Source organism: Oncorhynchus keta, chromosome 15 (genome assembly GCF_023373465.1).
Source record: "Oncorhynchus keta strain PuntledgeMale-10-30-2019 chromosome 15, Oket_V2, whole genome shotgun sequence".
Taxonomy (NCBI): domain Eukaryota; kingdom Metazoa; phylum Chordata; class Actinopteri; order Salmoniformes; family Salmonidae; genus Oncorhynchus; species Oncorhynchus keta.
The window spans coordinates 1,955,157-1,970,029 of record NC_068435.1 but is presented as its reverse complement, the minus strand read 5'-3'; the positions used below and the strand labels follow the sequence as shown (position 1 = coordinate 1,970,029).

At 45.3% G+C, this 14,873-nt stretch overlaps 1 protein-coding gene across 1 annotated transcript in view; it reads left to right on the top strand.

Moving 5' to 3' along the window:
* The first annotated feature begins 2,442 nt into the window (after nt 1–2,442).
* Nucleotides 2,443–14,873, top strand: part of LOC127907722 (collagen alpha-1(VI) chain-like) — a 79,006-nt gene continuing 66,575 nt past the window's right edge. Inside the window, exons 1-4 of the mRNA XM_052464305.1 lie at nt 2,443–2,834; nt 9,745–9,874; nt 11,584–11,784; nt 12,586–12,745. Coding sequence (XP_052320265.1) covers nt 2,747–2,834; nt 9,745–9,874; nt 11,584–11,784; nt 12,586–12,745 — 579 coding nt within the window. The 5' untranslated portion in view covers nt 2,443–2,746. The remainder of the gene's footprint in view (nt 2,835–9,744; nt 9,875–11,583; nt 11,785–12,585; nt 12,746–14,873) is intronic.

Here is a 14,873-nt window from a genome sequence, read left to right as displayed (position 1 = left end):
TCTTTCCCCTCTCTCCCTCTCTCTTCTTTCTCTCTTTCCCCTCTCTCCCCTCTCTCTTCTTTCTCTCTTTCCCCTCTCTCTCCTTTCTCTCTTCTCTCTCTTTCTCTCTTTCCCCTCTCTCTCCCTCTCTCTCCTTTCTCTCTTTCCCCTCTCTCTCTCTCTCTCTCTCCTTTCTCTCTTTCCCCTCTCTCTCTCTTTCTCTTTTCCCCTCTCTCTTCCCTCTCTTTTTCTTTCTCTCTCCCTCTCTCTTCTTTCTCTCTTTCCCCTCTCTCTCTCTTTCTCTCCTTTCTCTCTCTTCCCCTCTCTCTCCCTCTCTCTTCTTTCTCTCTTTCCCCTCTCTCTCCCTCTCTCTTCTTTTCTCTTTCCCCTCTTCCCCTCTCTTCTTTCTCTCTTTCCCTTTCTCTCTTTCCCTCTTTCCCTCTCTTTCTTTCTCTCTTCCCCTCTCTCTCTCCTCTCTCTTCTTTCTCTCTTCCCCTCTCTCCCTCTCTCTTCTTTCTCTCTTTCTCTCCCTCTCTCCCTCTCTCTTCTTTCTCTCTTTCCCCTCTCTCCCTCTCTCTTCCCCTCTCTCCCTCTCTCTTCTTTCTCTTTCCCCTCTCTCTCCCTCTCTCCCTCTCTCTCCCTCTCTCTTCTTTCTCTCATTCCCCTCTCTCCCTCTCTCTTCTTTCTCTCTTTCCCCTCTCTCCCTCTCTCTTCTTTCTCTCTTTCTTTCTCTCTCCCTCTCTCCCTCCCTCTCTCTTCTTTCTCTCATTCCCCTCTCTCCCTCCCTCTCTCTTCTTTCTCTCTTTCCCCTCTCTCCCCCTCTCTCCCTCTCTCCCTCTCTCTTATTTCTCTCTTCCCCCTCTCTCTCCCTCTCTCTTCTTTCCCTCTCTCTCTTCCCCTCTCTCCCTCTCTCTTCTTTCTCTCTTTCCCCTCTCTCCTCTCTCTTCTTTCTCTCTCCCCTTCCCTCTCTCTCCCCCTCTCTCTCTTTCTCTCTCTTCTTCTCTCTCTTTCCCTCTCTCTCCTCTCTCTTCTTTCTCTCTTTCCCCTCTCTCCCTCTATCTCCCTCTCTCTTCTTTCTCTTTCCCCTCTCTTCTCTCTTCTTTCTCTCTTTCCCCTCTCTTCTTTCTCTCATTCCCCTCTCTCCCTCCCTCTTCTTTCTCTCTCCCCTCTCTCCCTCTCTCTTCTTTCTCTCTTTCCCCTCTCTCCCTCCCTCTCTCTTCTTTCTCTCATTCCCCTCTCTCCCTCCCTCTCTCTTCTTTCTCTCTGTCCCCTCTCTCTCCCTCTCTCTTCTTTCTCTCTTTCCCCTCTCTCTCACTCTCTCTTCTTTCTCTCTTACCCCTCTCTCTTCCTGTCTCATTTTCACTTCCCCCCCTCTCTCTTCTTTCTGTCTTACTCGTCTCTCACTCCCTTGTTCTCTGACTCTTGCTTCCCTCTCTCTCCCCTTTCTCCCTCGACCTCCACCCCTGTCTCTCCACTCTGTAAACCTATTTTTCTCTCTGAAACAGTGTTCTCAATGGAAACTCTGAGTTTAGGCCAGATTCCCTCTGTAGTCTCACAGTCACACACACACACACACACACACACACACACACACACACACACACACACACACACACACACACACACACACACACACACACACACACACACACACACACACACACACACACCCAACCCCCAAACACTCTCGACATACCCAACTCCCAACTCCTCCTCCTCGCTTCCTTTCAAAACCACAAGGTGGCACTCTAACTCTTTCTGGGAGTCACGACCTCTCTCTCTCCCACCTCCCTCCCACTCTATTTCTCGCTCTGTCTCTCACTCTGTCTCTCTCTCTCTCTCTTTCTTTCTCTCTCTCTCTCTCTCATGTGTTAACATTGCCAAAGCAAGTGAGGTAGATAATATATAAAGTAAATATCTCTCTCTCTCTCCTTCTCTCGTCCATGTCAGGTCAGATCTGGACACTGAAGTAAAACAGATGTCTTGAAACTCTTCCATCTTGCCCTCAGCAACATAGTCACACACACACACACACACACACACACACACACACACACACACACACACACACACACACACACACACACACACACACACACACACTAGAGCGAGAGAGAGAGCAAGAGAGAGAGTTATTTCATTAAACATTGGCTAAAATATATATACAAAAGAAGGACAGTAGCGTTTGCCATCTGTTTTTCATAGTGTACTTAGACTGAATGTGTGATGTTGATATAACATGATTGCACTGTGTAGACCGATGTTACATTATTTACTAGGAAGGCTGTCAAAACAAAACTACAATCAAGCACAAGTTGATTTTCCCTCTTCCAGATGTTTGCCATAAGGTCCCTTAGACACTGGGAGAGGCTGACAGAATCACCACTAAAACGAAATAAAGACGTCACAACATCAAGCTACAGATGTCGGTCTATACGAATAGTGTGTTTCTTATGTAGATATGCATGGGCGTTGGACCCTTCTGCAATCTAGATCATAGCATAGTTACTGCGTGAAATGTACTTTCTTCTGAAGAGGAAGGCGCGTAAACTCCTCTTCTTCCTCCCTCCTCTTTGCGAGGCGTTCCATCTGCTGGTGCTCTGCTGCGCGCTCCCGTGTTGGCTCGGGCTTTTAACTGACTTAACGGAATTAGAACTCTGACTGAGCTCCGGTTTCATCCATCTTCTGAAGTTCAGTTCGGAGGTTCGGGTTGGAGACGGTTGGGAGTGTTTTGGGTTTGAAAGTCTAGTTTTAAGCGAATAAAGGCATGGAGGCTCATGGAGTTCTCTCTCTGCTGTGCGTTGCGCTGTGCGCTGGGGCGCTCGCACAGCAGACCGACAGACCCAAGTTCTGGGGTGAGTTTATAAAGTTTGTTTCTAGATAAGAAACGGATTTATTGTTCCGGGTTGTCCGGGTATTGTATGTCTATGTATGCTATGTAATTAATAAGGAACTAAACAAGCTCTGTGGGATGAGAAACAAGTTAGAAACCACGGAGAACGAACGAGAGAGCGAAAATCGGGATGGTTTCTGGCATGTCTCTGCGTCTTGGCCAGATGTTGCGTTGGAAGTTTAACAAACAGCCTGTAGGAGCTACAGAGAGCTTAGTAAAATAGACAATGCTAAAATCATATATTAGGCCGTGCCTAAACTGGCAGAATTGCTGAGCTGGTTTGGTCGTTGGTCCTACTGTATGTAGTTAGGCTACAGTCTATCTAGCTCTCACAGCTGCATATTATGCTTAGAGTGGGATAATTAAAATGTTACCCACAGCCTAATTTACCACTTAGGGGAGTGAAACTGACCTTAGGGGTAATCAATCACTCAATCAATCTGTGTAAATTGCTGGGATTTGAATTTAAATCCTATGCAGGATGCAGAATCATAATATTTCTGAGGTTGTTGAATGAATTGAGGCCTTCGTCTAAACATATTGTAGTTGAAATATTACTTTTATTTTGTTATTCGAAGTTGTACAATTTAGTACAACTGCTACAACAGTTTTGTGCATTACATTTTTCTTTTACCCTTTCTTTTATGACCAGCTTCATTACACTGGTGGCAGCAGTGGGATATATAGGCTTAACGCAATAAACTATAGTATATATTATAGCATCTCTCTCTCTCTCTCTCTCTCTCTCTATATATATATATATATATATATATATATATATATATATAGCAGTGGGATATAGGCTTAACTCAATAAACTATAGTATATATTATAGCATCTCTCTCTCTCTCTCTCTATATATATATATATATAGCAGTGGGATATAGGCTTAACTCAATAAACTATAGTATATATTATAGCATCTCTCTCTCTCTCTCTCTCTCTCTATATATATATATATATATATATATATATATATATATATATATATATATATATAGCAGTGGGATATAGGCTTAACGCAATAAACTATAGTATATATTATAGCATCTCTCTCTCTCTATATATATATATATATATATATATATAGTAGTGGGATATAGGCTTAACGCAATAAACTATAGTATATCTTATAGCATCTCTCTCTCTCTATATATATATATATATAGTAGTGGGATATAGGCTTAACGCAATAAACTATAGTATATCTTATAGCATCTCTCTCTCTCTCTATATATATATATAGCAGTGGGATATATAGGCTTAATGCAATAAACTATAGTATATATTATAGCATCTCTCTCTCTCTCTCTCTATATATATATATATATATATATATAGCAGTGGGATATAGGCTTAACGCAATAAACTATAGTATATATTATAGCATCTCTCTCTCTCTCTCTCTATATATATATATATATATATATATATATAGCAGTGGGATATAGGCTTAACTCAATAAACTATAGTATATATTATAGCATCTCTCTCCCTCTCTCTCTCTATATATATATATATATATATATATATATATATATAGCAGTGGGATATAGGCTTAATGCAATAAACTATAGTATATATTATAGCATCTCTCTCTCTATATATATATATATATATATAGCAGTGGGATATAGGCTTAACGCAATAAACTATAGTATATATTATAGCATCTCTCTCTCTCTCTCTCTCTCTCTATATATATATATATATATATATATATATATATAGCAGTGGGATATAGGCTTAACTCAATAAACTATAGTATATATTATAGCATCTCTCTCCCTCTCTCTCTATATATATATATATATATATATATATATATAGCAGTGGGATATAGGCTTAACTCAATAAACTGTAGTATATATTATAGCATCTCTCTATATATATATATATATAGCAGTGGGATATATGCCTGCTTAACTCGATAGTTGGCAACCAGCTCGTTGCCAGTGTAACGGATGTGAAACGGCTAGCTAGTTAACGGTGGTGCGGCGCTAAATAGCATTTCAATCGGTGACGTCACTTGCTCTGAGACCTTGAAGTAGTGGTTCCCTTTGCTCTGCAAGGGCCGCGGCTTTTGTGGAGCGATGGGTGACGATGCTTCGAAGGTGACTGTTGGCGTGTGCAGAGCGTCCCTGGTTCGAGCCCAGGGCGGGGCGAGGGGACGGACGTAAAGTCTATACTGTCACTCTCATTTTCCCAACCAGTCCTGAGATTCGAACAGGCAACCCAGCTCTCTAACTTCGAGACTACCGCCAATTGAGTAACAAATGTTATTGTGTGATTGTGTGTATATGAATAATTTAATTCCAAAATGCTAAAAATAAATTTTCAGAAATGTTGGTAAATGAGCTTTTACTGATTATAGAAATTTTGAAAGAGATTGGTGAGTTTTTTCACTATCTAATCATGGACAAATAATCATGTTTTTAAAAAAAAGCTATATATCTGCCTCTGTAACGGTTTTCTAGGTGTGGTGAAGGAGAGTCGGACCAAAACGCAGCGTGTAGATTGCGATCCATGTTTAATCAAACAAACGTAAACACGAAATAACACAAATACTACAAAAACAATAAACGTAACGAAAACCGAAACAGCCTATACTTGTCAACTGACACTAGACAGTTACAAGGACACTAAGGACAATCACCCACGACAAACTCAAAGAATATGGCTGCCTAAATATGGTTCCCAATCAGAGACAACGATAAACACCTGCCTCTGATTGAGAACCACTCCAGACAGCCATAGATTTGCTAGATAACCCCACTAAGCTACAATCCCAATACATACACACCAAAACCCCAAGACAGAACACACCACAATACAAAAACCCCATGCCACACCCTGGCCTGACCCAATACATAAAGTACACAAAATACTTCGACCAGGGTGTGACAGCCTCACCCACATAAACAATACTATAGTTTACTATAATATAAATACTTTACTTTTAAAATAGTTCAACAACTGTCGTGTTTTTTACGACTGTATTGTAGAATTGGCTATAAAGTTTTTCCATATATTACTGTATAGTATTTCCAATTTACTGTAGAATAAATACTGTAGTATTAATATACTTAAACTATAGTATATATTATAGTATTTACTGTAGTGTTTTTGCAGACTGCAGTATACTGTAGTATTTACTGTAGTGTTTTTGCAGACTGCAGTATACTGTAGTATTTACTGTAGTGTTATTGCAGACTGCAGTATACTCTAGTATTTAATGTAGTGTTGTTGCAGACTGCAGTATACTGTAGTATTTACTGTAGTGTTTTTGCAGACTGCAGTATACTCTAGTATTTACTGTAGTGTTTTTGCAGACTGCAGTATACTCTAGTATTTAATGTAGTGTTGTTGCAGACTGCAGTATACTCTAGTATTTACTGTAGTGTTTACTGTAGTATTTACTGTAGTGTTCACTGTGGTGTTTACTGTAGTATTTACTGTAGTGTTGTTGCAGACTGCAGTATACTGTAGTATTTCACATAGTGTTATTGCAGACTGCAGTATACTGTAGTATTTACTGTAGTATTTACTGTAGTGTTTACTGTAGTATTTTCTGTAGTGTTTCCTGTAGTGTTTACTGTAGTATTTACTGTAGTATTTACTGTAGTATTTACTGTAGTATTTACTGTAGTGTTTACTGTAGTATTTACTGTAGTGTTTACTGTAGTGTTTACTGTAGTATTTACTGTAGTGTTCACTGTAGTGTTTACTGTAGTATTTACTGCTCTTTTCTATTTCCTGATGGGAACACAATTATGGTCTACATTTTTAGAAAAAAAGTTGCTCTCCAGAACCTCAAAGGGTTCTTCGGCTGTCCCCCTAGGAGAACCCTTTGAAGAACCCCTTTTGGTTCCAGGTAGATCCCATTTGAGTTCTATATAGAACTCTTTACACAGAGGGTTCTACATGGACTCCAAAAGGGTTCCACCTGGAAAAGAAAGTTATCCTATGGGGACAGCTGAAGAACCCTTTTTTCTAAGAGTGTATACTTGGCATGTAGGTTTATCACTTATGGATAGCACAAATTGGGATATGGGGGAGGGGAATGGGTAGGATATAAGCAACAAACTAAAAAAATCACCCTTATTTATGAATTACATAAAGTAGTATTACTATACTTAAAAAACTATTGTATTTGGGGACTGAAGTGTTTTGGTGGACATTACTGTATTTACTACAGTATTTTTTGTGGATAATACTGTACTATACTGTAGTATTAACTATAGTGTTCTACAGTATACTACAACATTATATAGTAAGTACTACACATGATTGAGGGGTACTACAGTGTGTAGCATAGTATTCTACACTTTTCTACAGTTTACTACATAATTCTATAGTAAGTACTGTAGTATTCTAAAACAAACGTTTGTTTTGTTTTATGTTTACACAGTCCAAAGTAACAAATATCTACATTTTTAATAAAGAACTGTACAAATGATACATGTGGGACATAAATATAAAATATTAAAAATATTTCAATACAGTAACATGAGATCTGTATGTAAAACATTTCCACTTGACAGTTTAGTCATTTAGAAGATGTCACTTCCAGGAAGTGAATGAATCTTCACGTAGCTAAGTGAGACAAACCTCATATCACAGGCAAATATACAGAATAGAAACATTCCATTGCAGCTAATCAATGGATATAAAGCGTTTTGTAAACAATATTATAACATTTTCATATGGGGATAAATCAGAATTAGTTGGGTAACATAGATAAGATGTTTTATTTTCATTATATGCTTGTGAGTTACTTCTCATTTAGAACGTATCTTGTTGTACTGTAGTGGTGGCCATTTGCAGTTATCCTTTCTCTGTCCTGGGGTCAGTTACTTGGGCCGCAGAAAGGGGAGAGGTCAAGCTTGTCTTCATATGTAAACATATCTTTTAAACCATTTTAAGGGATAATTGAGGGGGAACCAATTATCTCTTGGCTCCACAATGTCTGTGTGCCAGTCACTGTGTCTCTGTGATCTTGTCCAGGAGGGGTGTATTTGATATATGGATGTTGATGAGGTTTTGTTTTATGGTCCTGAGAGCGAGATAAGAACATAGTTTAGGAGACAAAGCTGAACAATAATTTATAGCCAATGCTGTCTGGCTATGTGTGTCTTTGCTATAAAGGATCTCAGTTGCAATGTGTGAGGGGACTCTCAGAGAATTCATTGATTGACACTGAATTGATCTGAGAGTCACAGGGTTGTGATGGAGCTCATAATAATTAAAGATGGACATTATGATAACTCTGACTTGTGTGTGGTTTGCTCTCATGATTTGGTAAACACAGGACATTGCCTCTACACTCTAACCACTAGGCTACCCTGCCGCCTCTACACTCTAACCACTAGGTTACCCTGCCCCCTCTACACTCTAACCACTAGGCTACCCTGCCGCCTCTACACTCTAACCACTAGGCTACCCTGCCGCCTCTACACTCTAACCACTAGGCTACCCTGCCGCCTCTACACTCTAACCACTAGGCTACCCTGCCGCCTCTACACTCTAACCACTAGGCTACCCTGCCCCCTCTACACTCTAACCACTAGGCTACCCTGCCCCCTCTACACTCTAACCACTAGGCTACCCTGCCCCCTCTACACTCTAACCACTAGGCTACCCTGCCCCCTCTACACTCTAACCACTAGGCTACCCTGCCCCCTCTACACTCTAACCACTAGGCTACCCTGCCGCCTCTACACTCTAACCACTAGGCTACCCTGCCGCCTCTACACTCTAACCACTAGGCTACCCTGCCGCCTCTACACTCTAACCACTAGGCTACCCTGCCACCTCTACACTCTAACCACTAGGCTACCCTGCCACCTCTACACTCTAACCACTAGGCTACCCTGCCCCCTCTACACTCTAACCACTAGGCTACCCTGCCCCCTCTACACTCTAACCACTAGGCTACCCTGCCCCCTCTACACTCTAACCACTAGGCTACCTGCCTCCCCTACACTTTAACCACTAGGCTACCTGCCTCCCCTACACTCTAACCACTAGGCTACCTGCCACCTCTACACTCTAACCACTAGGCTACCTGCCTCCCCTACACTCTAACCACTAGGCTACCTGCCTCCCCTTCACTCTAACCACTAGGCTACCTGCCACCCCACACTCTAACCACTAGGCTACCTGCCGCCCCTACACTCTAACCACTAGGCTACCCTGCCGCCTCTACACTATAACCACTAGGCAACCCTGCCGCCTCTACACTCTAACCACTAGGCTACCCTGCCCCCTCTACACTCTAACCACCAGGCTACCCTGCCCCCTCTACACTCTAACCACTAGGCTACCCTGCCGCCCCTACACTCTAACCACTAGGCTACCCTGCCCCCTCTACACTCTAACCACTAGGCTACCCTGCCCCCTCTACACTCTAACCACTAGGCTACCCTGCCGCCTCTACACTCTAACCACTAGGCTACCCTGCCACCTCTACACTCTAACCACTAGGCTACCCTGCCACCTCTACACTCTAACCACTAGGCTACCCTGCCCCCTCTACACTCTAACCACTAGGCTACCCAGCCGCCCCTACACTCTAACCACTAGGCTACCCTGCCCCCTCTACACTCTAACCACTAGGCTACCCAGCCGCCCCTACACTCTAACCACTAGGTTACCCAGCCCCCTCTACACTCTAACCACTAGGCTACCCTGCCCCCTCTACACTCTAACCACTAGGCTACCCTGCCCCCTCTACACTCTAACCACTAGGCTACCCTGCCGCCTCTACACTCTAACCACTAGGCTACCCAGCCGCCCCATATACAGGTGTCAGGTGTTTGTTTCTGTTGAAGATATTTCCTATGTTTATGTTTACTTCTGTGTGTGTTCAGAGTGTCCGGTGGACCTGTTCTTTGTGCTGGACACGTCTGAGAGTGTTGCTCTGAGGGCCAAACCTCCCAACTTCTACATCGACCAGATCAAGAGCTTTACTGAACGCTTCATCATGGAGCTCAAAGAGATGTAAGATACACACACACGCACGCACGCACGCACGCACGCACGCACGCACGCACGCACGCATGCATTCACTCTCACAGGTGGCCAAAAACAACTATCTGAAAGCCACGTCCCTAATAGATTGGCTTCCTGAAAATAATCTGTGGATTAGATTGAAAAAGACCCAGCTGCTGGGTCAACCCAGCATGAAAATGAATAAATTAATCCATGTTTGGGTTATTCACAAAACCCAACCCTTGAAAGGTTCTCTGGCTGTCCCCATAAGAGAACCCTTTGAATAACGATTCTGGTTCCAAGTAGGACCCTTTGGGGTTCCATGTAGCTCCATTTCTACAGAGGGTTCTACATGGAACCCAACATAGTTTTACCTGGAACCCAAAATAGCATTTACTATGGGGACAGCATTTACTATGGGGACAGCATTTACTATGGGGACAGCATTTACTATGGAGACAGCATTTACTATGGGGACAGCATTTACTATGGGGGCAGCTTTTACTATGGGGACAGCATTTACTATGGGGACAGCATTTACTATGGGGACAGCATTTACTATGGGGACAGCATTTACTATGGGGACAGCTTTTACTATGGGGACAGCATTTACTATGGGGGCAGCTTTTACTATGGGGACAGCATTTACTATGGGGACAGCATTTACTATAGGGACAGTATTTACTATGGGGACAGCATTTACTATGGGGGCAGCTTTTACTATGGGGGCAGCTTTTACTATGGGGACAGCATTTACTATGGGGGCAGCTTTTACTATGGGGACAGCATTTACTATGGGGACAGCATTTACTATGGGGACAGCTTTTACTATGGGGACAGCATTTACTATGGGGACAGCATTTACTATGGGGACAGCATTTACTATGGGGGCAGCTTTTACTATGGGGACAGCATTTACTATGGGGACAGCATTTACTATGGGGGCAGCTTTTACTATGGGGACAGCATTTACTATGGGGACAGCTTTTACTATGGGGACAGCATTTACTATTTTTACATTTACATTTAAGTCATTTAGCAGACGCTCTTATCCAGAGCGACTTATGGGGACAGCATTTACTATGGGGACAGCATTTACTATGGGGACAGCATTTACTATGGGGGCAGCTTTTACTATGGGGACAGCATTTACTATGGGGACAGCATTTACTATGGGGGCAGCTTTTACTATGGGGACAGCATTTACTATGGGGACAGCATTTACTATGGGGACAGCATTTACTATGGGGACAGCATTTACTATGGGGGCAGCTTTTACTATGGGGACAGCATTTACTATGGGGACAGCATTTACTATGGGGACAGCATTTACTATGGGGACAGCTTTTACTATGGGGACAGCATTTACTATGGGGACAGCATTTACTATGGGGACAGCATTTACTATGGGGACAGCATTTACTATGGGGGCAGCTTTTACTATGGGGACAGCATTTACTATGGGGACAGCATTTACTATGGGGACAGCATTTACTATGGGGACAGCATTTACTATGGGGGCAGCTTTTACTATGGGGACAGCATTTACTATGGGGACAGCATTTACTATGGAGACAACATTCTGGAACCTTTTTTTCTAAGATTGTAGGTCCTGTTTGAGACTTACTGTAATGGTAAAAGTCATTTACCTGTAGTTACATTGTTTTGCGTGATTTGACATATCTATTTCTCTCTCTGTCTCATGTCCTTGTTGCTAGGCGCCAGCCATGTGACCGCTCCCTGACGTGGAACTCCGGAGCGCTGCACTACTCTGATGAGATCATCTTAGTGCGCCAGCTGAGTGACATCGCCACCGAGCGCCAGGCGCTCATCAGTGACATCAAGGGCATCAGCTACATCGGCAAGGGAACACACACTGACTGTGCCATCAAGAGAGGCATCGCTGAGCTGCTCATAGGGTAAATACACACACTGACTGTGCCATCAAGAGAGGCATCGCTGAGCTGCTCATAGGGTAATACACACACTGACTGTGCCATCAAGAGAGGCATCGCTGAGCTGCTCATAGGGTAAATACACACACTGACTGTGCCATCAAGAGAGGCATCGCTGAGCTGCTCATAGGGTAAACACACACACTGACTGTGCCATCAAGAGAGGCATCGCTGAGCTGCTCATAGGGTAAATACACACACTGACTGTGCCATCAAGAGAGGCATCGCTGAGCTGCTCATAGGGTAACACACACACACTGACTGTGCCATCAAGAGAGGCATCGCTGAGCTGCTCATAGGGTAACACACACACACACACATATATTGTTTGAAATGCTCATGTCCTCCTCCCGGGTGGCGTAGTGGTCTAAGGCACTGGGTCGCGGCACACAATTGGCCCAGCGTCGTCCGGGTTAGGGAGGGTTTGGCCAGCAGGGATATCCTTGTCTCATTGCGCAGTAGCGACTCCTGTGGCAGGCCGGGCGTAGTGCACGCTAACCAGGTCGCCAGGTGTACGGTGTTTCCTCCGACACATTGGTGCGGCTGGCTTCCGGGTTGGATGTGCGCTGTGTCAAGAAGCAGTGTGAGGTCGTGTTTTTGAAAGACACATGGCTCTTGACCTTCGCCTCTCCCGAGTCCGTGTGGGAGTTGCAGCGATGAGATAACTACCAACTAAACTAAGTAACGCTCCCTAATTGCCCTCTGACCACACTGGCCCCTCCCAGTGGTTTTTCATTCTCCTTCCTTCACTGTGTGTGTGTTCAGGGGCTCCCACTACCAGGAGAATAAGTACATCGTCGTGGTGACGGACGGCCATCCTCTAACAGGTTACAAGGAGCCCTGTGGGGGGTTACAGGAAGCTGCCAATGAGGCCAGGCAACACGGGGTTAAAGTCTTCTCTGTCGCCATATCACCTGACCAGGAGGTACGACACACACACACACACACACACACACACACACACACACACACACACACACACACACACACACACACACACACACACACACACACACACACACACACACACACATAGACCTAACCCTTTTAACCTGACCATGAGGTATGATATCATTGTAGCAAAGGTAGGTAACATCGTCTGACTCCTAAAGACTTGCATTGGCTCCCTGAGCTGTAAGGCAGAGGCTTTAGCTCGGCGGACTAACACGGAACCCAAACCGGCAGTGCTCGTGGTCCATCGTGCGTACATATATTTTGCCCCCCCTCACACCAAACGCGATCACGACACGCAGGTTAAAATATCAAAACAAACTCTGAACCAATGACATTTAATTTGGGGACAGGTTGAAAAGCATTTAACATGTATGGCATATTTAGCTAGCTAGCTTGCGGTTCTATTTTATCCCTTGGCAACGCAGACACTCGTTGGAGCTTGGGAACAGTGTGGATGCAATAATTGAATAACATAGATTTCAACATTTATTTTGCAACGCTCTCGCACGCGACACGAGCGGTGTAATCAAGGTATAACACGTGGCCCTGCTCCAGGGGTCCTGTACTGTGACTGACCCTGTGACTGACCCTGCTCCAGGGGTCCTGTACTGTGACTGACCCTGTGACTGACCCTGTGACTGGCCCTGCTCCAGGGGTCCTGTACTGTGACTGACCCTGTGACTGACCCTGTGACTGGCCCTGCTCCAGGGTCCTGTACTGTGACTGACCCTGTGACTGACCCTGCTCCAGGGGTCCTGTACTGTGACTGACCCTGTGACTGACCCTGTGACTGGCCCTGCTCCAGGGTCCTGTACTGTGACTGACCCTGTGACTGACCCTGCTCCAGGGGTCCTGTACTGTGACTGACCCTGTGACTGACCCTGCTCCAGGGGTCCTGTACTGTGACTGACCCTGTGACTGACCCTGTGACTGACCCTGTGACTGACCCTGTGACTGACCCTGTGACTGACCCTGTGACTGACCCTGCTCCAGGGGTCCTGTACTGTGACTGACCCTGTGACTGACCCTGTGACTGACCCTGCTCCAGGGGTCCTGTACTGTGACTGACCCTGTGACTGACCCTGTGACTGACCCTGCTCCAGGGGTCCTGTACTGTGACTGACCCTGTGACTGACCCTGCTCCAGGGGTCCTGTACTGTGACTGACCCTGTGACTGACCCTGTGACTGACCCTGCTCCAGGGGTCCTGTACTGTGACTGACCCTGTGACTGACCCTGTGACTGACCCTGTGACTGACCCTGCTCCAGGGGTCCTGTACTGTGACTGACCCTGTGACTGACCCTGTGACTGACCCTGTGACTGACCCTGTGACTGACCCTGTGACTGACCCTGTGACTGACCCTGCTCCAGGGGTCCTGTACTGTGACTGACCCTGTGACTGACCCTGTGACTGACCCTGCTCCAGGGGTCCTGTACTGTGACTGACCCTGTGACTGACCCTGTGACTGGCCCTGCTCCAGGGTCCTGTACTGTGACTGACCCTGTGACTGACCCTGCTCCAGGGGTCCTGTACTGTGACTGACCCTGTGACTGACCCTGTGACTGGCCCTGCTCCAGGGGTCCTGTACTGTGACTGACCCTGTGACTGACCCTGCTCCAGGGGTCCTGTACTGTGACTGACCCTGTGACTGACCCTGCTCCAGGGGTCCTGTACTGTGACTGACCCTGTGACTGACCCTGTGACTGACCCTGTGACTGACCCTGTGACTGACCCTGTGACTGACCCTGCTCCAGGGGTCCTGTACTGTGACTGACCCTGTGACTGACCCTGCTCCAGGGGTCCTGTACTGTGACTGACCCTGCTCCAGGGGTCCTGTACTGTGACTGACCCTGCTCCAGGGGTCCTGTACTGTGACTGACCCTGCTCCAGGGGTCCTGTACTGTGACTGACCCTGTGACTGACCCTGCTCCAGGGTCCTGTACTGTGACTGACCCTGTGACTGACCCTGCTCCAGGGGTCCTGTACTGTGACTGACCCTGTGACTGACCCTGCTCCAGGGGTCCTGTACTGTGACTGACCCTGTGACTGACCCTGTGACTGACCCTGCTCCAGGGGTCCTGTACTGTGACTGACCCTG